We start from the raw sequence: 27500 nt of genomic DNA, 5'->3' as shown, positions 1-27500 counted from the left end.
GTGTGTATGTGCATACTTGTGTGTGGCAGGGGTATGTTGTTAACAGAATGCCTGTGTGTGTGTGTGTGTGTGTGTGTGTGTGTGTGGCAGGCAGAGTTATAAAAGATAACGTAACTAAGACTAAAACCATCACTAAAAATAAAAACTACCATGAGCTCATTTGATGCCAGGCATTTTTCCATCCTCCTACCGATTTCAGCTTCTATAAACCTCGAGCTTTCCTCATAAGGTCTCAAAAGCTTAAACTAAATGAGAACTTAGCTAAAACTAGTTAATTCCTCAAAACAAAACTAAGACTAGTTACGCACTTGTAAAACGAACTCAAAAAAACAACATGAAGACTAAATTAAAATGGATGAAAATAACTAACTATAAGAACTCTAATGGCAGCTGTATGTTGTTAACAGAAGGCATCCCTCTGTGTGTGTGTGTGTGTGTGTGTGTGTGTGTGTGTGTGTGTGTGTGTGTGTGTGTGTGTGTGGTGTGTGTGGTACGGCTGTGAGGCCTCACCTGATAGGATGGCATTGGAGGGTACTGGACCATCATGCCTTGCATGTGATTGCCCATATTGCCGTGCTGGTTGCTCACCAGGCTTTGACTCTGAGGTTGTTGCACTCCCACCACATTCTGGTAGCCAGGAGCTTGATTTGGCATCACAGTCTGATAACCTTGAGAGAGGAGGAGGAGGAGGAGGAGGAGGAAGAAGAGGGGGAGGATGAGGAGAAGGAGAAAGAAGAGGTGAGACTTGGAATGCATGTTTTTCTCTCTCGCTCATACACACACACACACAGACATTTTATTTCCAACATTAGAATTAAAGTTGCAGAGGACACAATGTAAAGAGACCACACACACACTACTACTCCTCGAGGCCACACAGCAATGGAGAGAGAACATTTTTTATTTGCAAAACGGAACATAAAAAAAAAAAGAAAAAGAAAAAGTTAAAAACATGATCTTTATGACACAAAAAAATGAAAGGAGGACTTGAAAGCGTGAGTGCATTAGTGTTCTAAATGAAAGACAAAGGGGGTGGTCAGTGTAAAAGAACACATCAATAGCTCATCTTAAAGACACTACTTCATACAAAACATGGCCAGGAAGAAAGATGGGGAAAAAAAAAAAAATAGAAAATCAATAAATCGTTCGAGTCAAGACAAGCCTCCTCCTTTCCTCGTGAAAGCTCACTGAGACTTAAAGTACTCGTGTTCAAGATCACCAAACACAGAGAAGACAGAGAAGCCGAGGAAAAAAAGGTCGGTCATACGAAGGGGATATATATATATATAAAAAAAACATGGCAGCTTTTCAGGCATCTTGCCGTGTATGTCAAGGTTGCCAGCAAGGAGGCTCTGGGTCAACGATTTCACCGCGGGGAGGGCGGCTCTCGCCGGCATTGGCCAGACCAACCCGCGGCTGACGGCCTCATTTTCTCCCCGCCTTCCTCTCCTCTTTTCTGTTTCCACCTGTCCTTCATTTCCTCACGCTCTCTCGCTTCTTCCTAATGGTTTCCCTTCACCTTTCCCTCTCCCAATCAGTCTCTCCCTCTCCCCGTCTCTCTCTCTCCCCGTCTCTCTCTCTCCCCGTCTCTCTCTCTCTCCCCGTCTCTCTCTCTCCCCGTCTCTCACTCTCTCCCCGTCTCTCACTCTCTCCCCGTCTCTCACTCTCTCCCCGTCTCCCTCTCTCCCCGTCTCTCTCTCTCCCCGTCTCCCTCTCCCCGTCTCCCTCTCTCCCCGTCTCTCACTCTCCCCGTCTCTCTCTCTCTCTCTCTCTCTCCCCGTCTCTCTCTCTCTCTCTCCCCCCGTCTCTCTCTCTCTCTCTCTCTCTCTCCCCGTCTCTCTCTCTCTCTATCCCCGTCTCTCTCTCTCCCCGTCTCTCTCTCTCCCCGTCTCTCTCTCTCCCCGTCTCTCTCTCTCCCCGTCTCTCTCTCTCCCTCTCTCCCTCTCTCCCTGTCTCTCTCTCTCCCCGTCTCTCTCTCTCTCCCCCCTCTCATATTCAGGTAGCCGGCAATCAATTGCAGCCAAATAAGGAGGAGGAGGAGGAGGAGGAGGAGGAGGAGGAGGAGGAGGAGGTGGCCACGGGGAGAGAGAAAGGAACGGACACAATGGCGTCCCATTAGAGTCGGAACAGACTCTCCTGCTATTTATAACGTCGGCCTCACACACCTACCACCGGCTGCTCTGGTAGACGAGGAGGACAAAGGAGAAAAAGCACTCTATTCTACAAGAGGAGAGGGGGAGGGAGGAGGGGGAGAGAAGGAGACAGAAAGCGAGAGGGAAAGAGTGAGAGAGACAGAAATAGATGGAGATAGAGGGTAGGGAGTGAGAGCGAGGGAGGCGGAGGAGGAGGAGGAGGAGGAGGGGGGCCATGGCGCTCCTTTCCAAACAGGGCACCTTGTGAGAGCAGCTCTTATCGGCCTGTGTTCTGTGTTCAGGGCTTTTTGTGCTTTTAAAAAGAGGTGAACGCTCTCGATCTCTAGCCCTACTGTCTCGCTGACAGCCCAGAGAAAAAGGCAATTTCCAACAAGCATCGAGCTGTTCCCATGGAGACCTCACCCCTCCCCTGCCTGCCCCCCCCCCCCCCCCCTCCCAACCGCCACCCGCCCACACACACTGCGTGGGGGTAGCCGAAGCTCTCTTCACATTATGCAGTCAAAAAATGCGTGAAGACTGAGCAGCAGCTCTGTATACACTGCCTGAAGATATGAACATTTCAGCGCACGCACGCACAAAAATCTATGCATCCCATTTTTCAGCGCATGCAGGCTGATCGATAAGGTTGTGAGTAACACCACGGTTGCAAAAGAAACTGCACGCATAAACACAAACATAACCCTACAGTACAACTACCCGTATAAAGCTCCCCCGTATCTCAGTATTGATCCGTACACACATTATATGTTAACACAACATAACACAGCATTATCTGACTGAGTAGGAGGGTACAGGGTTTATATGAGCAGCATTATTAGATTAAAGAATGGAGTTGGAGTGTGAGGTGTTGGCCGGTACAGAGATGGAGTGTGAGGTGTTGGTCAGAGATGGAGTGTGAGGTGTTGGGTTGGCCGGTACAGAGATGGAGTGTGAGGTGTTGGGTTGGCCGGTACAGAGATGGAGTGTGAGGTGATGGAGTGTGAGGTGTTGGGTTGGTCAGAGATGGAGTGTGAGGTGAGGGAGTGTGAGGTGTTGTGTTGGTCGTTAAGAGATGGAGTGTGAGGTGTTGGTCAGAGATGGAGTGTGAGGTGTTGGGTTGGCCGGTACAGAGATGGAGTGTGAGGTGTTGGTCAGAGATGGAGTGTGAGGTGTTGGAGTGTGAGGTGTTGGGCGGTACAGAGATGGAGTGTGAGGTGTTGGAGTGTGAGGTGTTGTGTTGGTCGTTAAGAGATGGAGTGTGAGGTGTTGGAGTGTGAGGTGTTGTGTTGGTCGTTAAGAGATGGAGTGTGAGGTGTTGGTCAGAGATGGAGTGTGAGGTGTTGGTCAGAGATGGAGTGTGAGGTGTTGGGTTGGCCGGTACAGAGATGGAGTGTGAGGTGTTGGAGTGTGAGGTGTTGTGTTGGTCGTTAAGAGATGGAGTGTGTTGTGTTGGTCGGTACAGAGATGGAGTGTGAGGTGTTGGAGTGTGAGGTGTTGTGTTGGTCGTTAAGAGATGGAGTGTGTTGTGTTGGTCGGTACAGAGATGGAGTGTGAGGTGATGGAGTGTGAGGTGTTGGTCAGAGATGGAGTGTGAGGTGTTGGGTTGGTCAGAGATGGAGTGTGAGGTGATGGGTTGGTCGGTACAGAGATGGAGTGTGAGGCGTTGGTAGGTTCAGGTTTGAGCCGTTTAGCCTCAGTAGCTATGGTAGTGTTGTAGCGGTAGCAGTGATCAGTAGCTATGGTAGTGTTGTAGCGGTAGCAGTGATCAGTAGATAGTGTTGTAGCGGTAGCAGTGATCAGTAGCTATGGTAGTGTTGTAGCGGTAGCAGTGATCAGTAGCTACAGTAGTGTTGTAGCTGTAGCAGTGATCAGTAGCTACGGTAGTGTTGTAGCGGTAGCAGTGATCAGTAGATAGTGTTGTAGCGGTAGCAGTGATCAGTAGATAGTGTTGTAGCGGTAGCAGTGATCAGTAGATAGTGTTGTAGCGGTAGCAGTGATCAGTAGATAGTGTTGTAGCGGTAGCAGTGATCAGTAGATAGTGTTGTAGCGGTAGCAGTGATCCAGAGTCGGCTGTAGAGGTGAGTAGAGGAGAGGAGTGAGGGGCGGAAAAAGAGACCGGTTCACTGTGAGAATGTTAAGGCATCTCAGACAGTGCCTCGGCCCCGCATTCTGCCTCTCTGCTTCAGGTTTGCGCACGCACACACACACACACACACACACACACACACACACACACACACACACACACACACACACACACACACACACACACACACACAGTGAGAATGTTAAGGCATCTCAGACAGTGCCTCGGCCCCGCATTCTGCCTCTCTGCTTCAGGTTCCAACACACACACTCACACACACACACACACACAGGTTCTGACTCTAAATGTACACCACAACTCAATCTTTCACAAGCCGTTCCTCTCTATTAAACAACCGGTCTACAACTGGAGGGAGAAGAAAAAAAAAAGAAGAAAAAAATCACCCCGTGCCCATCTATGTGAGTAGGGGCCATCTCCCCGTGGCGTCGGGCGGCCATTACTGTGCTCAAGGCAGGCATTAGTGCACTGGAAGAGAGGCAGCGGGGGTGGGGGCGGGCGTAATGTGAGCGGGGAGAGAGAATGATGAGAGGCAGTTACGGTTAAATTGCCAGGGCCCGAAGACGGAGTGGCAGGGGCTATGGCATTGAGTGGAGGCGACCCGACCCACCCGCCCCCCCCATACTGTGGTTAAATGCCCCTGTGCTCTCATCAGATCCATTCCCCTCAGGACCTGGAGTTCACCGCCACCGTTTCCCCAACATTACACAGCAATGAAACACAGAAGGGGGGGGGGAGAGAGAGAGAGAGAGAGAGAGAGAAAGAGGGGGGGGAGAGAGAATAGAGAGAGAGAGAGAGGGAGAGAGAGAGAGAGAGAAAATAGAGGGAGAGAGGGAGAGAATAGAGGGAGAGAGAGAGGAGAGGAAATAAGAGGGGGGGAGGGGGGAGAGAGAATAGAGAGAGAGAGAGAGAGAGAGAGAGAGAGAGAGAATAGAGGGAGAGAGAGAGGGAGAGAGAGAGAGAGAATAGAGAGAGAGAGCGAGAGAATAGAGAGAGAGAGAGAGAGAGAGAGAGAGAATAGAGGGAGAGAGAGAGGGAGAGAGAGAGAGAGAGAGAGAGAGAATAGAGGGAGAGAGAGAGGGAGAGAGGGAGAGAGAGAGGGAGAGAGAGAGAGAGAGAGAGAGAGAGAGAGAGGGAGAGAGAGAGGGAGAGAGAGAGAGAGGAGAGAGAGAGGGAGAGAGAGAGAGAGAGAGAGAATAGAGGGAGAGAGAGAGAGAGAAGGAGAGAGAGAGGGAGAGAGAGAGGGAGAGAGAGAATAGAGGGAGAGAGAGAGGAGAGGAAATAAGAGGGGGGATTCTCCTCCTTCATTCACTCATTTAATAGAGAGTAAGCTCCTGCCCCAGTGATGCCCCATTATTTCTCTCAGGATACTTTAATGTCTGTGGTGCCATTCTCAGGATACTTTAATGTCTGTGGTGCCATTCTGTGGCTCCATTTAACATCATCCAAAAGTGGTTCTGATCACTTCGAACTGTCCTTTAATGTCTGTGGTGCCATTTAACATCATCCAAAAGTGGTTCTGGTCACTTCGAACCCAAGACTGTCCTTTGCTGGTGAGCCCATTTTGAGGAATTAAACTCTTGCTTCAGGCTATGCAGTAAATGGTGTTGCCAGGTTGCTATGATTGCCTAGTTGCTATGCTAACTAACTAGCTAGCTCGCTAGGGAAACATTTTAATAACCTTAAATGGTTTAAATAGTAGAGTTCCATTTGCATGAAATGATAGTTCATTATCTAGCTGACATAACAGTCTCTCCAATTGAACTTAGAAACACCTAGAAACTACGCTTTACGCAGAAAAACCTAAAACTACTCTTTGTGTACAAACACCTAGAAAGTACGCTTTGCGTAGAAACACCTCAAAACTACGCTTTGTGTTGAAACACTGCAGCTTCGCCCATGTTAGCGCCCCCTAGCCAATGCCAAGGGTTATTGCTGCAGCAGTAGTACTGGCAAGCTCAGAGAGAAGAAGAAAAAAACCTCAGAAAAATATCAAGTAAGCAGAGGTGCACAGAGGGAGGACTCACAGTTCAGAAACATAAATATTAGTAAGGGTGTGTGTGTGTGTGTGTGTGTGTGTGTGTGTGTGTGTGTGTGTGTGTGTGTGTGTGTACACAAACACCAGGAAGGATCTGCCACAGCCCCAAGGCCGTCAGATTTAGGCAGTGCGTGTGTGTAGAAGACATATGTGTGTGTGTGCGTTTGTTTCTTTGCATGTGGAAGTGCATCTGTGTGTGTGTTTAAAACTGTGAGACTGTGTGTGTGTGTGTGTGTGTGTGTGTGTTACCTGTCTGTTGAGGGGGCTGGTTCTGGGGGCTGCTGTAGTGTAGGGGTGTGACGGGCCGGTAGTGCTGTTGGCTGGAGTGTGGGTACTGCCCTGGAGCACAGTAGCACGCAGTCATCTGTGGACACACACACACACACACACACACACACACACACACACACACACGAGGACACACACACACACAAACAAACAAACAAACAAATATCCCCATTAGGCCAAACTTAACAGAAATCTTAAGATGGGTTTCTAGCCATCAGAGTGAAGCAGAAAGCGCACACACACACACACACACTCTGATCATATTAAAGAGACGGTACCTATAGGGGGAGGGAAGGCTCTCCTGAGGAATACTAAGTATGTCTGGATGCCTATGTAGTACCACCCACACATACACACACTCTCTCTCACACCATATTTTAGGGCATCCCACAGAGCGGCTTACTAGAGAGCGTGTTTGTAAATGAGTTTAAGGCCGAATGAGGAGGGGGTGGACTGTGTGTGTGTGTGTGTGTGTGTGTGCGCATAACTGTGTGTGTGTGGGCTTTAACTGTGTGTGATGGAAAAATATGTGTGTGAGCTCCTTAAAGTGTGAAGGTATGAGTGTGTGTGTGTGTGTGTGTGTGTGTGTGTGTGTGTGTGTTTTTGAAGCTGTGTGTGTATTTGTACGGTGTGAATGCAAGCGCGAGTGTGTGTGTGTGCGCGTGCGTGCGTGCATGAGCGTGTGTGTGTGTGTGTGTGTGTGTGTGTGTGTGCGTTACACCTACCTGCTGCATGGGCTGTGGCATGTAGCTCTGCTGTTGCATGACCTGCTGGCTGCCGGGCGGCGGCGCGTGATTGGGCGGGTAGGCTGTGTGCGGCGGGCCGGGCTGACCGGGCGGAGGCCCCACCACGTAGCCGCCCTGCTGGGGGCCCTGCACCACCACGGGCGAGGGGTACATGGCAGTGTGGGGGTCGGGGGCGTCGCTCGAGTGCTGCCGCTGCACCATGGTCAGGTGGCTAAACTGGCCGCTCAGGCCCTCCTGCGGCTGCACAAGACGACACCAGTCAGTTTCATGTGGGGCATTATAACCTGTCTATTACAGCCTATTAGTGTTTATTACGGTTCCTTAAGTGTCTATTAATGTCGACAAACACAATATTTCATGTGGGCACTGTTGCTGTTTATAGCAGTTTATTAATGCTTATTACTGTCTGTTAATGTTTACAAAACACACTATAACAACAGTTTCAAGTGGGTTTCATTACCATCCATCACTATTTATTGCAGTCTCTTAGTGTTTCAAACACAAACCAAACTAGAACAGAACCTATAAGTTTCATATGGGAACTGTGTCTAAGTCCATCAAAGTCTATGAATGTCTATTACCGTTTAACGACTTGTTATTGTTTCACTCCGACTTGGTTGATATAATAATATATGAATGTCTTTTAATGCTAAATTTCAGGCATTAAAAAGACAGATTTATACATATCGTCATCATATACATCTTATGGCTAGGCCATATAAGAGTAGGGGAGGGAATTGTCAAAGAGGCGACAGTACGATACTATCATATTTGGTCCACAATACTATATTGTTGAATTTTTTTACATTTTACAATACAAGCAAGTATTGCGATTTGATTCTGTGATATCTTGAGATTTAATTATGTGATATCTTGCGTTTCGCATTCTGGGTGTCTCCTGCAGCCATCTTATCGCGGTAAATTTGTTCTCAACTAACTTCCTTTCCAATTTCCACTGCGAACACGAGAACGAGGTCTTGCGCCATGTTGTGGACTTCAGAAGCAATGTTATCAGAGAAGACGTACGTACCGTCGTATGTAAAATAAAATGAGTCATAATATTAAACAAATAAATATTGCGATACTTGGCACTGCTGCATCTATATAATATTGTGCCGAAAATGATTGCGATATTAGAATTACTGCCATTTTTTTCTCCCACCTCCATATATATGAGACGATTTGGATTTACTGTACGTGTCCTATCCAACCCGTGCCCACGAGGGCGAGGGGAAGCGTGGCACCACTGGTGCCCACGAGGGCGAGGGGAAGCGTGGCACCACTTGCTGATAAAAGGGGCTGAGATCAAAGCCAGCGCCTGGTGGTGGTGGTGGTCCCGTTTAGACACCTACATTAACCAACTCGGCAGCCCGTCCGAGGGGGTTCCTCTGGTGCTTCTAATTCAGAGCTATTTCCACCACAACATCTGCTGGCCAATTAATTATTTACCGCCTTTTACACATATTAATGGGCGGTGGACTGGTTTAGTTTTGGTAGAAGCAGGTCGCAGAAGTGCTCTACATTGACAAGTTAAAGTCGCAAAGAAGTCAACACTGACCTGATTCTGTCTGTTTGTTTATAAAATATATATATATATATATATATATATATATATATATATATATATATATATATAAAAAATAAAAACAAACTTTGAGGAAAGGGTTCTAGCATAGGAAAACTACATTACCTGAGGAATTACTGACACAGTACAAGCATAAATATACCTTATTATACCAAATGGCAAACAATGACTTTCCAAAAAAAACACTTACGGAATTCCCGTATAGACCTAACAGTTTTCTATGGAGTAAAAATAGAGAGGAGAGAGAGAGAGAGAGAGAGAGAGAGAGAGAGAGAGAGAGAGAGAGAGAGAGAGAGAGATATGGAAAAGGGGTGCAATATGAAAAGAAGGAAAAGGCGAGACAGAAGAGGAGGATGAAGAGACGGGGGGGGGGGAAGTAGAGAAAAGTGTACTGAAAGTGAAGAGAACTAGAAGAAGAAAATGCCAGAGCAAAGACGAGAAGAAAGAGGAGAGGAGAAAGGGATAGAAAAGAAAAAAGCAGAGATAGACAGAGGAGAATAGGAGAGGGCTAGAAAGGAGAGAAGAGGACGAGGGATAAGAAGAGGAGGAGAGGGATAAGAAGAGGAAGTGAGGGATATAAAGAGAAGAGAAGAGAAGGAGGAGAGGGAGGGATAGAGAGTGGGTGAAAAGGAGAGCAGTACCACAGTGTATTGTTGGTTAGGGGAGACAGGCAGGAGCTGAGGCTGGAAAGAGATGGTGGAGTACTGGACAGGCTGCGCTGAGGGCTGGAGAGATCGCACTGGCTGGAGGAGGAAGAGAGGAGAGAGATGGAGAGAGAGAAAGAGATGAAGAGAGAGAGGAGAAAGAGTGATGGAGAGGTAGATGATAAGAGGAGGAGAGTGAGAGAGCAGAGAAGGAAAGTATGAGAGAGGGACAAGGATATGAAGAGAAAAAAGAAGAGATGGAGGAGAAGAGGGTGAGATATAAAGGAGGAATAGAAAGAAAGGGGGGAAAGAGAAAGCAGACAGAAGGTAAAGTGGAACTCTGGAGAGGATGTAGAGTCACAAGCAGAGGTGAAATCAGACGACCTCATCTGTCATCTGTCCCAGTCCAGAAGAGGTGAAGGGGGCTAGACCACGGCAACACCATGACTCTACTGCCCACGGCAACACCATGACTCTACTGCCCACGGCAACACCATGACTCTACTGACCACGGCAACACCATGACTCTACTGCCCAGGGCAACACCATGACTCTACTGCCCAGGGCAACACCATGACTACTCACTAGGGCAACACCATGATGAACTCTACTGACCACGGCAACACCATGACTCTACTGCCCACGGCAACACCATGACTACTCACTAGGGCAACACCATGATGGACTCTACTGACCACGGCAACACCATGATGGACTCTACTGACCATGGCAACACCATGATGGACTCTACTGACCACGGCAACACCATGACTCTACTGCCCAGGGCAACACCATGACAACACCATGACTACTGCCCAGGGCAACACCATGATGGACTCTACTGCCCACGGCAACACCATGATGGACTCTACTGCCCACGGCAACACCATGACTCTACTGCCCACGGCAACACCATGACTCTACTGCCCACGGCAACACCATGACTCTACTGCCCACGGCAACACCATGATGACTCTACTGCCCACGGCAACACCATGACAACACCATGATGGCCTCTACTGCCCAGGGCAACACCATGACTCTACTGCCCACGGCAACACCATGATGGACTCTACTGACCACGGCAACACCATGATTCTACTGACCACGGCAACACCATGACTACTGACCACGGCAACACCATGATGGCCTCTACTGCCCAGGGCAACACCATGACTCTACTGCCCACGGCAACACCATGACTCTACTGCCCACGGCAACACCATGACTCTACTGCCCAGGGCAAGAGACTGAGCCCAAAGCCCCATTAGAGGACCAAAGGGAAAACAGCACCAATGAAGGGGGTGGAGTCAGATGTACTTAAACTGAGGGAAGAGTTGGTGTCAGAAACTCACCACTGAGTTTCATATTTGTATTCATAAAAGCATATTTGATGTTTCCCCTAGCCACCAGCGAGCGCTCACCTGGAGGAGAGAGAGGGAATTACACTTCCCTTCTCGTTCTCTTCTCCAGGTGAGAGGTTGCCGTTCCTGCTTTTGAGGAGAACGTCTGAAGCATCACTGCCTTAATTTCACACACATATCCACATGGAAGCACACTACACACTGATCACGTTTACAGTATTTCAGCAGTGTGTGTGTGTCAGAGTGTGTCTGGACTCATTTAAGGACATGTGGGAATACTGAGGCGGCTTTGCCATTCCTGTAGAAAGCCTCTAGTCGAGAATTCATAAATAAACTTTGTGATAAAGTATGACATTGACATGACCTTTGAACTCCCTAAAACTCATACGGTGAGATACTTTAAATTCCATGAAAGAATAATAGCAGAATAATAGTGATTTCTAAGACATTTGCATAAGTCAAGTCATCACTGGAGTTGAATAGAAGACTTCCAATTGAATTGCTAGGCTATTAAAGCTCTTCAATATCCTGTTGGACTTTATACAATGGCCTGTGGGGTCGAACACACTGATTACACTACAGTCCAGCTCAGTCATGAAGACACAGGAGGCTTTTCATGTCTGGACATACTATGTAGCCTTCCGTCACTTACGGCCCTCCTTAAATGAGTTTCAATGCGGCGCGTGGTCTCTGATTGGCTGAACTCACCTGGGCGAGCACGTGATTGGCTTGCTGGTGTGGCACAGGCGGGGGAGGAGGCGGGGGCGGGGGGAGGGGCAGGGCTTGCTGTGCCCGCACCTGTGAGGTCATGCTTGGGTTGTACACCACGGGACTTCCGTCAGGGTTGACAAAGGGCTGGCCTGAGGATGGAGATCCAAAATCATTTTATATAGACAGACACACACACGTAAATCCTCCACATACATACACACTAACATCCATATACACACACACACACACACACACACACGAATGTGTACATATGAACATCTCGTATTCACACATATATACCACAGTGATGTTTAAAGTTATCCAAACATTCACTTGCTTTTGCAAAGCTTGTCCTGCTCTTAAGTATGCTCAACTTTACCTCTCAACCCTAAACATTACACGCATCACAGAACACTGTCCCAAGGTCAGACCCTTACGCTACGTATTCCAGTGTGACCAATTCATTTATTCCAAATGAACACAAACTCCTAGTTTAAAAAAATAATTGGGTAACTAATTAGTAAGTTAAGTTGCATTTACAAACTGAGATACCAATTAAAAAGTGGTGAAAAAAAAACAACTGGAAACTTGCAATAAACACATCATCTCACAACTTTCCACAAAATGTGGTCATGACCCCTAAGTTGTTTCGTTTATATTCCACGCTATCTGTGCCGTTAACATTAGTATCGGCAGTAAGTTTCTTTAGTTTATATTCCACGCTATCTGTGCCGTTAACATTAGTATCGGCGGTACGTTTCTTTAGTTTATATTCCACGCTATCTGTGCCGTTAACATTAGTATCGGCGGTAAGTTACTTTAGTTTATATTCCACGCTATCTGTGCCGTTAACATTAGTATCGGCGGTAAGTTTCTTTAGTTTACATTCCACGGTATCTGTGCCGTTAACATTAGTATCGGCAGTAAGTTTCTTTAGTTTACATTCCACGGTATCTGTGCCGTTAACATTAGTATCGGCAGTAAGTTTCTTTAGTTTATATTCCACGCTATCTGTGCCGTTAACATTAGTATCGGCGGTACGTTTCTTTAGTTTATATTCCACGCTATCTGTGCCGTTAACATTAGTATCGGCGGTAAGTTACTTTAGTTTATATTCCACGCTATCTGTGCCGTTAACATTAGTATCGGCGGTAAGTTTCTTTAGTTTACATTCCACGGTATCTGTGCCGTTAACATTAGTATCGGCAGTAAGTTTCTTTAGTTTACATTCCACGGTATCTGTGCCGTTAACATTAGTATCGGCAGTAAGTTTCTTTAGTTTATATTCCACGCTATCTGTGCCGTTAACATTAGTATCGGCGGTACGTTTCTTTAGTTTATATTCCACGCTGTCTGTGCCGTTAACATTAGTATCGGCGGTACGTTTCTTTAGGTTTTATTCCACGCTATCTTTGCCGTTAACATTAGTATCGGCGATACGTTTCTTTAGTTTATATTCCAGGCTACCTGTGCCGTTAGTATCGGCGGTAAGTCGTGTTAGTTTGGTAGAAGAGCACACTGATCAAAGCAGCGCAAGGAGAAGACAGACAAGAGAGAAGAGATCACCTCTTAACACTCAGCACCACACACACACACACACACACAGGGTTGATAGCCAGGGTAAAGGCTGACATCTTGTCCCCAACTACAAGCCTTTCTACAGAGTTATAGTTAGAGTAAAGGGGGGGATTGGGGGCCTGTAACAGCAGACAACCCCACTGTCTCTCACTGAACAAGTGATCCTGATGGAGGCAGACTGTGGGGGAATCTGCTTCAGACGCCCCCCCCCACCCCCACCCCACCCTGGGCCGCACTGGAAGGACAGGTGAGGTCACCCACCTGTGTGTGGGTTGAACAGTATGCTGCCGGGCGGAATCCCCGCAGCTTCTACAGGAAGCAGATAGTAGCTAGTAGTGTTAGAGGAGGAGGGTTGCGGCGGCGGGGGTGGCGGTGGCCGGGTGCGGGCCGGCTCGTAGGCCACGCAGCCGCCGCTCGAGCTGGCCGGAGGATAGGATGCTTGGGGGGCTGGGGCTGGGGCTGGGGCCGCCGCGGCGGGGGCCGGGGGGGCCACGGAGGGACCGGCGGGGGGCCGAACCGTCACCGCTGCAGTAGGGAGGGGCGGCGGAGGAGGCTGCGGGCGAGGGAGAGACCCCGTGGAGGAGCCTACACTACTAGATGACTCTGAACCTGGGGAGGGAGCAATCAGAGGGGGATCTTTACCACTAGGGGGCAGCATCAGGAACAGGAAGGGGAGGGGGGGGGGGGGTGATGGTACACGACTACACCACCAAACACGACTGCATGGGCCAGACAGATGCAAACATCAATGGAGGGGCCGGAGGGGGGGCGGACGACCTGAATTCATTGGCTATACGCTTCTGGGACGACCAGCGGGACTGAGTGTGTGGCCGTGACCGCTTCTGGGACGACCAGCGGGACTCAGTGTGTGTGTGTGTGGCCGTGATTGGCATGACCAGAGGCCTTTGATTGCCAATTGATCGGCGGTGGCGGCGGCGGCGTCTTTAGCAGGGAGCATTGCCATTCTTCGGGGTAAATTCCAAGACGGTGGCATTCACCCATTCAGGCATTGTGCTGATTGAGCCGACCTCAGGGCCAAGCTCTCGGGAGGGAGGGAGGGAGGCCGTGAAAGGACTCGGATCGAGCGAGCCGGGGGTTCGATACGACTCGGCCCACAAGGAGCCAAGCGAAGTGTCCGTCAGCTCTCCAAACACCACTGGACTTCCCAGAGAGAGGGAGAGGGAGGGAGGGAGGGGCGTGGAGCGGCGCCATTATACGACCATGAAATATTAATGGGTGGAAGGCGTCCTCTCTTCTTCCTAAATGCCAAGGCATTGATAACCAATGAATTCAAGGGCCTGCGCGGGTGATGAATATGGATGGCTTTTGTTTTCTTCTGACAGGAGGGGAGGATAGCGTGGCGAGATAGCGAGACAGCGAGGGGAGTGTTTTTCACACAGATAGCATGCAGGTGTGTGTGTGTGTGTGTGTGTGTGTGTGTGTGTGTTAATGTCAGACAGACATGCAGTTGTGTGTGTATGGGGATTTCTGGCTGGACTGACAGGCAAGATGAGAGGCAGAAAGAGGAAGATGAAGAGAGAGAAGTGTGGAGGTGAAGAAAAGGCCACTCACACCTTCTCTCTGAAGGAGTGGACCACAAATCTTGCAAACCAAGATCACAAAATGGTGAAAAAATAAAAAATTATTCAGGCATCTAATATGGTGCACTTTAAAGCAAGGTTAGATAGCAGACATTGTAAACCGAATCAAATGCAGAGAAGAGTAGTACTCCCTCCCTCTTTCTTTCTCTCTCTCTCTCCCTCCCTCCCTCTTTCTCCCTCTTTCTCTTTCTCTCTCCCTCTTTCTCTCTCTCTCTCTCTCCCTCGCTCTCCCTCTCTCCCTCTTCATTAATATCCTAAGGGCTGTGATTCACTTTCCAGCCAAACTACCATTTTGTATCCCAAACTGCCCTAAGAGCTTCTTCACAGTCACACCGAATCGTTCTGACCTACAGACGTCTCTGGAGTCTTTCAGAGAGACTGGGTGCGAATCTGCATTTGATTGGCATGGCCCAATGACAGGATGGGGCTTTTTGTCTGCTATCTGAAACAGGTGTTTGGCTTCACCATGCTGTTGGCATAGATCACAGCACAGAATGGAGGACGGGACAGGCTTGATGCGCTGTGCACACACGACTCGTCATGCAAACCTTTATTTATGCATGCTACATCTTCCAGACGCTGTTGTTTTGGGAGTGTTTCAGTAAGCTCTGATGTCTGTCTGTGTGTGTGTGTGTGTGTGTGTGTGTGTGTGTGTGTGTGTGTGTGTGTGTGTGTGTGTCTGACTTATCATCTGACTTATCATCTGATATCTAAAAGTGTTTTTATGGGACCAATTTAAATCACATATTTCAGTCTATGTCTGTGAATACAGATGCTTTTTTTTTTATATGCATGCCTTGAAGTATGTACAGATGTTTTAGTATGGGTATAAATAATACACCACATCCTTGTGTATATCCATTTGTATATGTGTGTACTGGTGCTCTTACTGCTGTTGGAGGTGTGTGAGGGTGTGTGTGTGTGTGTGTGTATCTGAGGTGTGTATGTGTGTGTGTGAGTGTGTATCTGGTGTGTGTATCTGGTGTGTGCGTGTGTGTGTGTGTGAGTGTGTGTGAGAGTGTGTGTGAGTGTCTGTGAGAGTGTGTGTGAGAGTGTGTGTGAGAGAGTGTGTGTGAGAGTGTGTGAGTGTGTGAGTGTCCATCCTTGCCTGTCTTGGAGAGGCGGCCGGTGCTCTTGCTGCTGCCGGAGCTGTGTGTGTGTGTGTGAGTGTGTGTGTGAGAGTGTGTGTGAGAGTGTGTGTGAGAGTGTGTGTGTGAGAGAGTGTGTGTGAGAGAGTGTGTGAGTGTGTGTGAGTGTGTGTGTGTGTGTGTTCCATCCTTGCCTGTCTTGGAGAGCCGGCCGGTGCTCTTGCTGCTGCCGGAGCTGTGTGTGTGAGTGTGTGAGTGTGTGAGTGTGTGAGTGTGTGAGTGTGAGTGTGTGTGTGTGTGAGTGTGTGTGAGAGTGTGTGTGAGAGTGTGTGTGAGAGTGTGTGTGAGAGTGTGTGTGAGAGTGTGTGTGTGTGTGTGTGTGTGTGTGTGTGTGTGTGTGTGTGAGAGTGTGTGTGTGTCCATCCTTGCCTGTCTTGGAGAGGCGGCCGGTGCTCTTGCTGCTGCCGGAGCTGTCCCCGCGGATGAGCACGGAGATGCCGGAGATGCCGCTGATCCCGCTGAAGCTGCTGGCCTTGGTCATGGCCGGCTTGAGGTTGCGGTGCGAGCTGTCCGAGTCGGTGCTGCTCCACGGCCGAGGCTCCCCGTACTTCGGCTCGTTCTCAGAGCTGCTCTGACGACTGTTGGCCGAGCGCCCGTCCCTCAACCTGGACACACACACACACACACACACACACACACACACACACACACACACACACTTGATTTCTCTTGTCTTACTGATGCTGGCAGGATGAGCCAAACGAGGAGCCCAACTTATAATGAAGTTTTGCTTCATCGAAACCAAATGAATTAAAAAGGAGCCATCTCCTCTCACCTCTTAGCCTACACATACTCAAGTGACCGAGTAGAGGAACAAACCCAGTCAACTTTGCTGTGGAGTACTGATCCAACAGCATGAGTTTATAAAAACATGAATGAAGCTTCATGATTGCCAGCAACTAAGTATTAATTAACACACACACCCCCCCCTTTTGTAGTAGGCTCTGCTATGATTCTCCGCAGTAAGGGGATGGGGTCTGCTATGACTCAGCAGTAAGGGGAGGGGCTCTGCTATGACTCAGCAGTAAGGGGAGGGGCTCTGCTATGACTCAGCAGTAAGGTGGTGAGGGGCTCTACTATGACTCAGCAGTAAGGGGAGGGGCTCTACTATGACTCATTAGTAAGGTGGGGGGCTATACTATGACTCAGCACAGTAAGGGGAGGGGTTCTGCTATGACTCAGCAGTAAGGGGAGGGGCTCTACTATGACTCAGCAGTAAGGGGAGGGGCTCTGCTATGACTCAGCAGTAAGGTGGGGAGGGGCTCTGCTATGACTCAGCAGTAAGGGGAGGGGCTCTGCTATGACTCAGCAGTAAGGGGAGGGGCTCTACTATGACTCAGGAGTAAGGTGGTGAGGGGCTCTGCTATGACTCAGCAGTAAGGGGAGGGGCTCTACTATGACTCAGCAGTAAGGGGAGGGGCTCTGCTATGACTCAGCAGTAAGGTGGTGAGGGGCTCTGAATAATTCATCAGACACAGACCTGAATATCTGCCTCCGTTGGTGGGTGCTCATGCCCGTCTCGTCCTCCTGGATCCTGCAGTCAGAAGGTTGACCGTCACCATCCATAATTTACACACACACACACACACACACACACACTCAAACATTACTGTGCTTGGATGATGGGGAAAGCTATGCAATGGGATGTGGCACTGAAACATTAGTATGATAGTGTAGCTGGATGATGAGGTGGGGTAGGCTACAACACACACACACACACACACACACGTTAGTGTAGCTGGATAAGGGGGCTGGAGTGCTCACCTCTTTTCTAGTTGAAAATGATCTTGGCCCTAGAGGGAAAAAAAGAACAAGACAGGTCTAAATAACGGTTCTTTATTTTTGATTTTGAATCAGACAAAGAAATTAAAAATCATCATTAAAGTATAAATAATGCTGTCAATCCATTAAAAATAAATATAAGCAATTAATCGCACAATTAGCTGCAGTTAATCGTGACTAATCACTTATTTTCTTCTTAAGAGCTTGTAATAATGGACATTTTATGATTTTAAATTTAAATACATGTAAAATCAACACAAAGGAAGTATATTTAAATTCAAATACAAATAATAATATTGTTTATTAGCTTATTAACTTTGAACTACAGATTTCCTATTAAATCTGAAAACTGACTGTCAGCTTGACAGGCATATTTGTTAAAGCCTATGTGTAGCCCGTGAAGTGAGAAGGGACTTTTATTTAAAAACGGAGATAAAGATGAAGTAGCGGAGAAGAGAGGTGGACTATTGGGGAGGGAGATACTTCGGAGGGCGCTAGCGACTAAGTCAGCCGGTCGGTAGTTAGAGCGCGGCGTGCAGCCCGATGGGTTAGTTGTAAGTCGAAGTGCTCAATAAAATTGTAATTCAACTAAGTTCCGTGTCAGCTGCACCTTGGATGCCCACAGATATGCAACAGAAATAACTAAACGAGCAGCTGTGTTAATTGCGTCAATTTGTTGAACACGTTCTATAATTCTAATTCATCGTTAAAAAAATAACACGTTAATTTTGACTGCACATGTATAATTGTTTGTGTTAACAACAAATAGTAGGAGGACGAGGTGTGATGAATCAGAAGCTCCTCTGAGTGGAAACGGACTGTCCCGTTGTGCAGCACACATTTCCCCGAAACAAACCCTCATCCCGGCTGATGTCTTGTCTGACTGCAGCGCACACACTGTGTGATTGTTAATAATGTGGGCCTCACGTCGGGTGCAAATATTCGATCCCGCGCCCGTTGGTATTCCTCCTCTCTCTCCTCGATGGACTTGCTCCGCCGGTCGTCTTTCAGGCGCATTCGCATCTGCAACAACATCTGCAGCTTAGCAACGCCACGCTTAGCAACAGCACTCAGCAGGTGGTAGGAGAGTGCGTGCGTGTGCATGTGCGAAAGAGAAAAAGTGTGTGTGTCTGTACCTGTACCTGTGTGTTGGTGTGTGTGTGTGTTTGTGTGTGTGTCTGTACCTGTACCTGTATCTCTGTGTGTGTGTGTGCGTGTGTGTGTGTGTGTGTGTGTGTGTGTGTGTGTGTGTCTGTACCTGTATCGGTGTGTTGGTGTGTGTGTGTGTGTGTGTGTCTGTACCTGGGTGGGTGTGTGTATCTGTGTGTGTGTGTGTGTGTGTGTGTGTGTGTGTGTGTGTGTGTGAGTGTGAGAGAGAGAGAGAGAGAAAGAGAGAGTGATTGAGAGTGAGAATGTGTATGCGTGTGTGTGTGTGTGTGTGTGTGTGTGCGCATGCTGAGGCAAACACACCGAGCCGTCGTCTCGGTCCAGGCTGGAGTTATCTCGCTTCAGGATGTAGCGCTTCTGGAAGTCGTCCGTCTTGTCGTCTTTGATATGTTCGGAAAACTTTTGATCCGGTCTGAAGGGAGCAAGTCAAAAATACAGTGCATGTTGAAAGCTATCCCATGCATCATTTATGAACGCCCGCATCATTCACCTGGCTAGAATTCATCTATCGGTCGCCAGGGATACGGAGCAACCCTGTAAAAGGAACTCTTCCAACCTCCAACAACACTGCAATCGTCAACGATCAGTTAAGAATATAAAAGAACTTACATTCTTGTATTGCTAGTTTTGTTGATGATGACCGATTTCCCCGTTTGATCGACGTTGTGGTCGAGGCCGAAGTAGGCGGCGACTCGGTGTAACAACATCCTGTGGTAAGATGTCATGGGGGGGAACTTTCTCTTCTGGCTTCTGAACGCACAAACACACAGGGAAACACATTCTGGTGACACACACATATAACTCTACACACAGAGGGAAACACATTCTGGTGACACACACATATAACTCTACACACAGAGGGAAACACATTCTGGTGACACACACATATAACTCTACACACACACAGAGGGAAACACATTCTGGTGACACACACATATAACTCTACACACAGAGGGAAACACATTCTGGTGACACACACATATAACTCTACACACACAGAGGGAAACACATTCTGGTGACACACACATATAACTCTACACACACACAGGGAAACACATTCTGGTGACACACACATATAACTCTACACACACACACAGGGAAACACATTCTGGTGACACACACATATAACTCTACACACACACACAGGGAAACACATTCTGGTGAAACACACACATATAACTCTACACACACACAGGGAAACACATTCTGGTGAAACACACGCAAGCTGGCATTCACAGACATGTGGTCTCTGTCCTTCACATAGAACTACACACACACACACAGAACTGACATGTGTAGTTTTCCATGTGTGCTCGCATCTTTCTACTGCCAGACTTCCTGATTCTGCTTATTACCATGGATACCACATCAGGAACTCATTTTATGCCAATAAGAGAATAGAGCAAATTTCACAGAGAAAATGGCTTTATTATCTCCTCTCTGTGTTTTTGATGCATTTACTGTAGAAATAATGAAATAATGAAAAGTGTCTCAAATTGCTGTATGTGAACTGGATTCGGTACTGCTGTGAGTGTGAACAGGAATGTCGGCTCAAAGTAATCCATTTCCCTGACTGTGCTGATGGCTACTAAAGCTACTATAGCAAGCTTTAAACGTCTGAGGGGGACACAACAACAGGGGGACTTACTCATTATTGCTTATGAAGTCCAGAATGTCTTGCTCCAGTTTCAACAGCATCATCCTATCCCTGAGAACAAACAGCTGCCATTAGCATTCACTTACGGAGATTAACATGACATGTTTGTGAGTATACACAAATCTTTTAATATCAGAGTACATTCGTTTATAAAGTTAACGAGAATGAGTGTGTGTGTGTTTGTGTGTGTGTGAGCATGTGTTTTTTTTTTTGTTTATCTTAAATCATGGCAGACAACGGCCACCTACCGGGGATTGTTTTTCAACGTGTTTACTAAGAACTCGTGGAGATCGATGCCTGTGGAATCCGTGTACTCTTGGCTGGAATCTGAGACACAGATAGCAACAACCACAAGGAGAGAGAGAGAGAGAGAGAGAGAGAGAGAGAGAGAGAAACACAGACAGAGAGAGGAGATACAGACAGACAGAGATAAAGAGAGACAGACAGAGACATAGAGATAAAAGCAACCAGAGCAGAAATGAAAATGTTGAGGAGGAGGAGGAGGAGGAGGAGGAGGAAGAGGAGCAGACAGCGAAGCAGAGAGAGAAGGGAGGCAGACACACAGACAAAAGGCTTGGTTAAGGCAAGGCATTCATTTGCAGGAGCTGAGAGATTTTGCTGTCACCACCTCCAGATTGCGGGGGTGGGGTGTGTGTGTGTGTGTGTGTGTGTGTGTGTGTGTGTGTGTGTGTGTGTTTTTGGAGGGGAGAGACAACAGCGCTCGCTCCATCTGCCTGAGTGGGAGTATGAGCTCTACATCAGAGCACTCAGTATTCTGCCTCCACATGCAAGTTCTCCCCCACACACACACACACACACACACACACACACACACTCCTCTCCCATCTTTCTCCTCTTCACAGCTCTCTTCTGCTCCACTTTCTCTCATCCCGCCATTCTTTCCCTCTCCATCTTCCCTCTTTTACCGTACTCCTCCCTTCCCCTCCATCTTCTCTCCTCTTCTCTATTTCCCCCATCCTCCTCTTCTTCTTCTTCACTCCTCTGCCTTCCCTCTAGAGACTAACCGAAGAGCAGCAGTGTGTGTGTGTGTGTGTATGTATGCTTGTTATGAACACACTGCAGTCCAGTATCTTCCCTTAATTAAAGGATACACATTATCTAACTGACAGGAGAGCCTGCCTGCCTGCAACATTGCCTTTGGGTGTGCGTGTGTGTGTGTGTGTGTGTGTGCGTGTGCACACGTCTTGCTTCCCTTCCTCAGTCTGTGTTTTTCCGTGAGTGTTTAGTGTGAGGGCTCACACACACCATCAAGCAATGGAGAAATGGCTACACACACAGGGTTACAGAAAAACACTCCAACACATACCCGTGCATACTCCTGTGTGCACACACACACACACACACACACACACACACACCCGTGCATACTCCTATGTGCACTCACAGATACACGTTAACACTCAGATCACACACTGAGATCACACACATGTACCCATCTACCTACAGACACACGAGTAAACACACACACACACACACACACACACACACACACAAACACCGCCACTCATACAAATTAACTCAGACCTCTACCAAACACACACCTCTAGACAGCATCTTCCTTGGCATCTTCTCGGATTTCTCCGTCTTTTCTGCGCTCCTCTCCTTCTCCTCCTCCTCCTCCTCATCCTCCTCTCTGACCGGCGGCTCCTCCGTCTCGAAGGACTGGGACAGCTGGATGTGGATCGCATCCTAAAGAGCGGAGAACAGGAGGAGGACAAGAAGAGGAGACAAAGGAGACACATTGAAGCAGAAGCAGAAGCTGAAGCGTCAGTAGTGTGTGTGTGTGTGTGTGTGTGTGTGTGTGAGTGTGTGTGTGTCAGTAGCCCACTCCGTGATCACCGGGGTGTGTGTGTGTGTGTGAGTCAGAAGCCCGCTCCTTGATCACCAGGGCAGTAGTGTGTGTGTGTGTGTGTGTGTGTGTGTGTGTGTGTGTGTGTGTGTGTGTGTGTGTGTGTGTGATCACCAGGGCCCAGCGCATCTCTGCCATTCACGAAGACATGTGGAATTCACCTCATTTTAAATCTCCTTCACTTAGTTGGGAGTTAATTAAAAGATATTAAAGAATGAAAAGAGGGGTTTACATGCTTAGCTGTGCAAACAAGCCCATGTGTGGGGGGGCCTGCTTCTTTAAGCTCTTAGGGGTTTATTACTGAAGAGCTGCTTCGCTTCCAACACAGCGCACAGGAACACACCCAGCACTGCCTATATACCGATAAGCTCCAGAATGCAAACACTTTGGCAATTAATCTACAGGATTACCACCCACCCCACCCCCCCACCCTCCTCACTCGCAACTCCCACCATTCACCGAGAAAAACATCCTCCAAAAAAAACCCAAACACATTTTTCCCAAGAACTAAAGAAAAACAATATACAAAGATAAAGATGAACTAACAGGGAAAGACGTTTTTTTTTCCTTCATCTTTCCCTGCGGGAGGAGCAGTGTGAGGAGGAGTGTGTGTGAGGAGCAGTGTGAGGTGCATTATGGGTACACAGTGTGCGTGGAGTGAAAGTTCTGGCCTTTAAACATGTGAGGATGCAGAAGTGAAGCCTGCTAACAGTTGGGGAATAAACATCATCACCTTTCAACAGGAAAAACACACACGACTTTACTGTGGCAACACATCTTTACTGTGGCAAACACCTTTCCTGTGGCAACACTACCATGATTAGGGGCAAACATCTTTACTGTGGCAAACACCTTTACTGTGGCAACACATCGTTACTGGGGCAACACTACCATGATTAGGGCAGAACCTCTTGTCATTATTTATTTACATTTCTGATTGTGTTGTTTTATTTACTGAAGGTCAGGTTGGCCTTTGTGTTTTTTTTCCGCCGCAGCTCCTAACCACAGACCTCCATTGAGAGTGTGGGCACTACCGTGGGGCTCTGGAGAGGCGGGCAGCGCCGCAGCTGTGAGCGCTCTCAGATCTGGCACGGGGAAACGACCCCCCCCCCCGCCAGCACGTGGCATTGATGCCAACAGGCTGCCAACCGCCCTGCCAGAAGTGGACTCACAAGGCACTGCGGCCCGGATCTGGGTGTTGATCGGGAGGATTCGCTCCGGATCACAACGGAACACCAGATCGGAACCAGAGGCAGCTGGTGTCTGGGCCGGGGGGGCGCTGAGGCCAAACGGCACACAGACGCGGCTACACCAGGGGAGCGGGCCTGGCTTAACGGCCTCACAGCCACATGGACGCAGGGCAGGATGGGGAGCTCTCTGTGTGTGTGTGTGTGTGTGGGCAGCTGCATGAGTGTTTACATTATTCTGGCCTCGCCCTCCCCCTCACCTCCGTTCTCCCTCCCTCTTTTTCCTCTTTTTCCTCGATCTCTCTCTCTCTCCTCTCTCCCCCCCCCCCCCCCCCACCCTCTCTGCCCTAGCTTGCCTACTCTTGCTCTCTCTCTCTCTCCCGCCTCCTTTTCTCTGTCCTGCCGGGTGAAGAGAAACAGACAGGAAAGGAAAAAGCAAGGTGGGATTAGAAAGGCTCTGTGTGTGTGCGCGTGTGTGTGTGTGTGTGATGAGAAAAGAAAGAAGGCAAAGAAAGCAAAAAAAGCACGGGGGGAAACAAAAGACAAAGAAAGACAGGAAAAAAAAAAGAGAGTTCTCTGGTCCTCCCAGACAGCTCTCTCCCTCCCTCTCTCTCTCTACCTCTTCCTCTCTCCTTCAACCTCCCTCTCTCCCTTGCTCTCTCTCACTCTCTTTACATGGGCAGCTCTCTCTCTCGACCTCTCTCTCTCGACCTCTCCCTCTCTCCATGGGCAGCTCGCTCTCTCTTTCTCCCTCTCTCTTTCTCCCTCTCCCTCTCTCTCTCTCCCCCTCTCTCTCTCTCTCTGCAGCTCTCCTCTGTGGACACTATAAATAGAGGGTTTCTCTTCTCTTCTCCCCGGAGAAAGGACGTCTCATTCACTCGTTCAAGGACATAAATCTGATTAAAAGCGTCTCCTGGCCTCGCTCTCCGGCAAGATATTCTGCAGCCCTTTCAGGGGGGGGGAAGTGGCCCATTATCAAAGCTCAAGGCAATGAAAGGAGCGAGCGAGAGAGAGAGAGAGAGAGAGAGAGAGAGAGAGAGAGAGAGAGAGAGAGAATGAGAGGTGAAAAAAGTCTTTTGATGAAAGAGAAGTGAATGTGATGGAATAAAACACTCCAGGTTTTGGTGTGGTCTGAAATGCAGCTTGTGTCAGTCATTATGTTTGAAGCCTGTGCTTGCCACGGACACTGCTGGGTGTTGTCTTAATACGAGCTGCTATCGCCCCCGAGGCAAACTTCATAAAGCCGCCTGCGAGATGGGATTTCTGTAAAAAGGAACCAATTATATCAATCCATATCATCTCTGTGGCTGACAAGTGAAAATTGCATTTTTCTGCAGATGATGGATGTATTCCAATAGTGAGTTCAGGACACGAGGACTCTGAGGGAATGGACACACACACACACACACACACACACACACACACACACACACACACACACACACACACACACACACAGCTCTATTATTGAGTTTAATGCTGACACTGGGAAAACTCTATTCTTGAGAGCAGCAGCAGCTGGGCTGGAGGGACCGCTCCCTGACATTACTGAAAAGAGCTGGAGCAAAGCATGATGGGATGTCAGGTGATGGGGTGGGGTGGGGTGGGTGGGGTGGGGTGGGTGCCATGGTTACCTGGTGCTCTTGTGGCAGCTCGGGTATAGGGGGAGGTGGAGGAGAAGAAGACTCTTCGCACACAGCCAGGCTCCGAACTAACTTTAACTTTGTATTCGACTGGGTGGGGAGGGCATGATCAGTGGGTTAGAGAGAGATACAGAGACATATTCGCGTACAATTAAAAACGCATACACAACTCTTATCAAACCACCACAAAAGACGCGCATGTTCAGGTAATAATAAATAAATGTAAAAAAGGACACCAAACCGACAAGGCAACAAATTCTGTCAAGCAAAACACAACACCACACTGAAAACAGAACACAACAGAGGCAACTAGGTTTTTAGATTTTCAGAGCTCAGAGAGGATACATTTCCTCAATCATTAAAACATGGCATTCTTTTTTTTTTTCATGGCCATAGTTATTTATTTCAAACAGATCTTCTTGCATCTTATTTCTGAAAATCTGAAAAATCAGAACTCATGCCAAAATACTGAGTGAAACACAACTCTCCATCAGTCAAACAAGACGGGTTACAAATCAGGCCAAATCATTAGCAGCAGGAAAAACAACAAAAAAATCAATCAATCAAACCAACAACAACAACAACATCCCTTGGTAACCATGGCAAACAAACAGAATTCTAAAAAACAAGTACCTAACTGGTACAAAACAAAAAGCACTACTCCAAGGTTGACGTGTGCAGACCAAGCATAAACCAGGCTTAGATTAAACACCCAGAGGGGCCATGCCATCCGACCCTACCTTAGACCTTCTCACAGGTGGACCAGCGGTTTGGGAAGCAGGCTGTGTGTGTGTACGTCACAGAATAACAACAGGAAGAAAGACAAGGACAGAGGGGGGACAAAAAAAGACATCACTTTTCGTTACAGAAAACCAAGAAGAAGAAGGAAGAGAAGAAAAGAAAAAAAAAAAAGTCATTGTTTGTGCCAACCGGAGTGGAAGACCATATCAGCACACATTTGGACAGACGCAATCATGACCACCCCTCCTCCTGGGTGAACATCTGGCCCGTGCTGAAGGAGCTGCGGTGGGGTGGGGCATGAGTGAGCGGCCATTTTGGGAGAGTCTGGGGTGGCGTTTGCGTGAGGGATCAGGGTTTGGGATCTCAAGGTGCATTCTGATTCTGCATAGGAGGCGCAAACTCCTACATTTTTATATTTTTGTGTGAACATTTTAAAATAATTTGACTTAAACTGTGACCCTTTGTCCCGCATCCATGTCTGTTCTCCAAGACCTACCCTCCTAAGACCGTTTGTGAAAACACACAAAGCACACGAAAAAAACGTTTGAAAATGTTTGCAAGCGTTTTACTCCGTTTGCCAATTTGAGCGCACCTCTGGTGCCAGTGTGAAGGATGAGGGCACAGGAGGCAGCATATGGCCTGTGTGTGTGTGTGTGTGTGTGTGTGTGTGTGTGTGTGTGTGTGTGTTGCCTGAACAGGGGGATGCCAAAAACCTGCTGAGGAAAGCTGGCCAGGCCCGTGGCAGAGGGCAGCAGAGTGAGACTGTGGAACAGAGAGTGTGTGTGTGTGTGTGTGTGTGTGTGTGTGTGTGTGTGTGTGTGTGTGTGTGTGTGTGTGTGTGGCAGAGGGGTGGGCTGTGGTGGGGTGGGCTGCTCACTGGACCAGGATTTTTCAGTGTGTGTGTGTGTGTGTGTGTGTGTGTGTGTGTGTGTGTGTGTGTCTTCTTGTAAGGGTTGTACAACATGGGTATGTTTTGAGATATAGCTGGGTTAAAATCTGGAATATTTTGTGGAGGTTCCTTGAAAACTGATGGGGTCTGGATGTGTGTCATATTTTAGCTGTATGGCCACAGGCTAAGACAGTATGGGCTAGAGGCTAGGATAACATGAGCGAATAGGGGCGGGATGCTATGATAGTGATGGCCGAGATAGCGAGGGCCTTATATGGGCGGGGGGCCAAGATAGCTTGGGCCTTATATGGGCGGGAGGATGAGGGCCTTATATGGGCGGCCAATATAGTGTGGGCCTTATATGGGCGAGAGGCCAAGATAGCGAGGGCCTTATATGGGCGGGAGGATGAGGACCTTATATGGGCGGAGGGCCAAGATAGCGTGGGCCTTATATGGGCGGGAGGATGAGGGCCTTATATGGGCGGGAGGTGGGACAGTGAAGACCAATTATGGGCTTAATGCTGGGATGGTGTGGGCCAGAGGCGAGTAGAGTCTGGGAAGAATATGGGCTGGCTGTGTGTCAGAGGCTGGCTGTGACCCAGAGGCAGTCTGTGAGGCTGTCTGA

General features: G+C 48.3%; 1 protein-coding gene across 3 annotated transcripts in view; it reads right to left on the bottom strand.

Annotated features, from left to right (window-relative positions):
- The window catches only part of LOC105905273 (R3H domain-containing protein 1), a 58580-nt gene that overhangs the window by 11773 nt on the left and 19307 nt on the right, over positions 1-27500 (bottom strand). For all 3 annotated transcript variants that reach the window (XR_004162766.2, XM_031559043.2, XM_031559044.2), the window contains exons 4-19: positions 25986-26027; positions 25237-25335; positions 22108-22255; positions 20794-20872; positions 20537-20596; positions 19498-19638; positions 19192-19300; positions 18649-18744; positions 17704-17732; positions 17420-17473; positions 16309-16544; positions 11610-11761; positions 9535-9636; positions 7288-7548; positions 6524-6638; positions 511-668 (exon numbers count right to left, since the gene is read on the bottom strand). Coding sequence is in view for 2 of the 3 variants with exons in the window: in XM_031559043.2 (XP_031414903.1) it covers positions 511-668; positions 6524-6638; positions 7288-7548; positions 9535-9636; positions 11610-11761; positions 16309-16544; positions 17420-17473; positions 17704-17732; positions 18649-18744; positions 19192-19300; positions 19498-19638; positions 20537-20596; positions 20794-20872; positions 22108-22255; positions 25237-25335; positions 25986-26027 (1881 nt within the window). In the remaining variant the exon portion in view is untranslated. The remainder of the gene's footprint in view (positions 1-510; positions 669-6523; positions 6639-7287; positions 7549-9534; positions 9637-11609; positions 11762-16308; positions 16545-17419; positions 17474-17703; positions 17733-18648; positions 18745-19191; positions 19301-19497; positions 19639-20536; positions 20597-20793; positions 20873-22107; positions 22256-25236; positions 25336-25985; positions 26028-27500) is intronic.

This window comes from Clupea harengus, chromosome 21, assembly GCF_900700415.2.
Source record: "Clupea harengus chromosome 21, Ch_v2.0.2, whole genome shotgun sequence".
NCBI classification, from domain to species: Eukaryota; Metazoa; Chordata; class Actinopteri; order Clupeiformes; family Clupeidae; genus Clupea; species Clupea harengus.
Note: the sequence above shows the minus strand (reverse complement) of the source record. Positions and strands in the feature narration are given on the sequence as shown.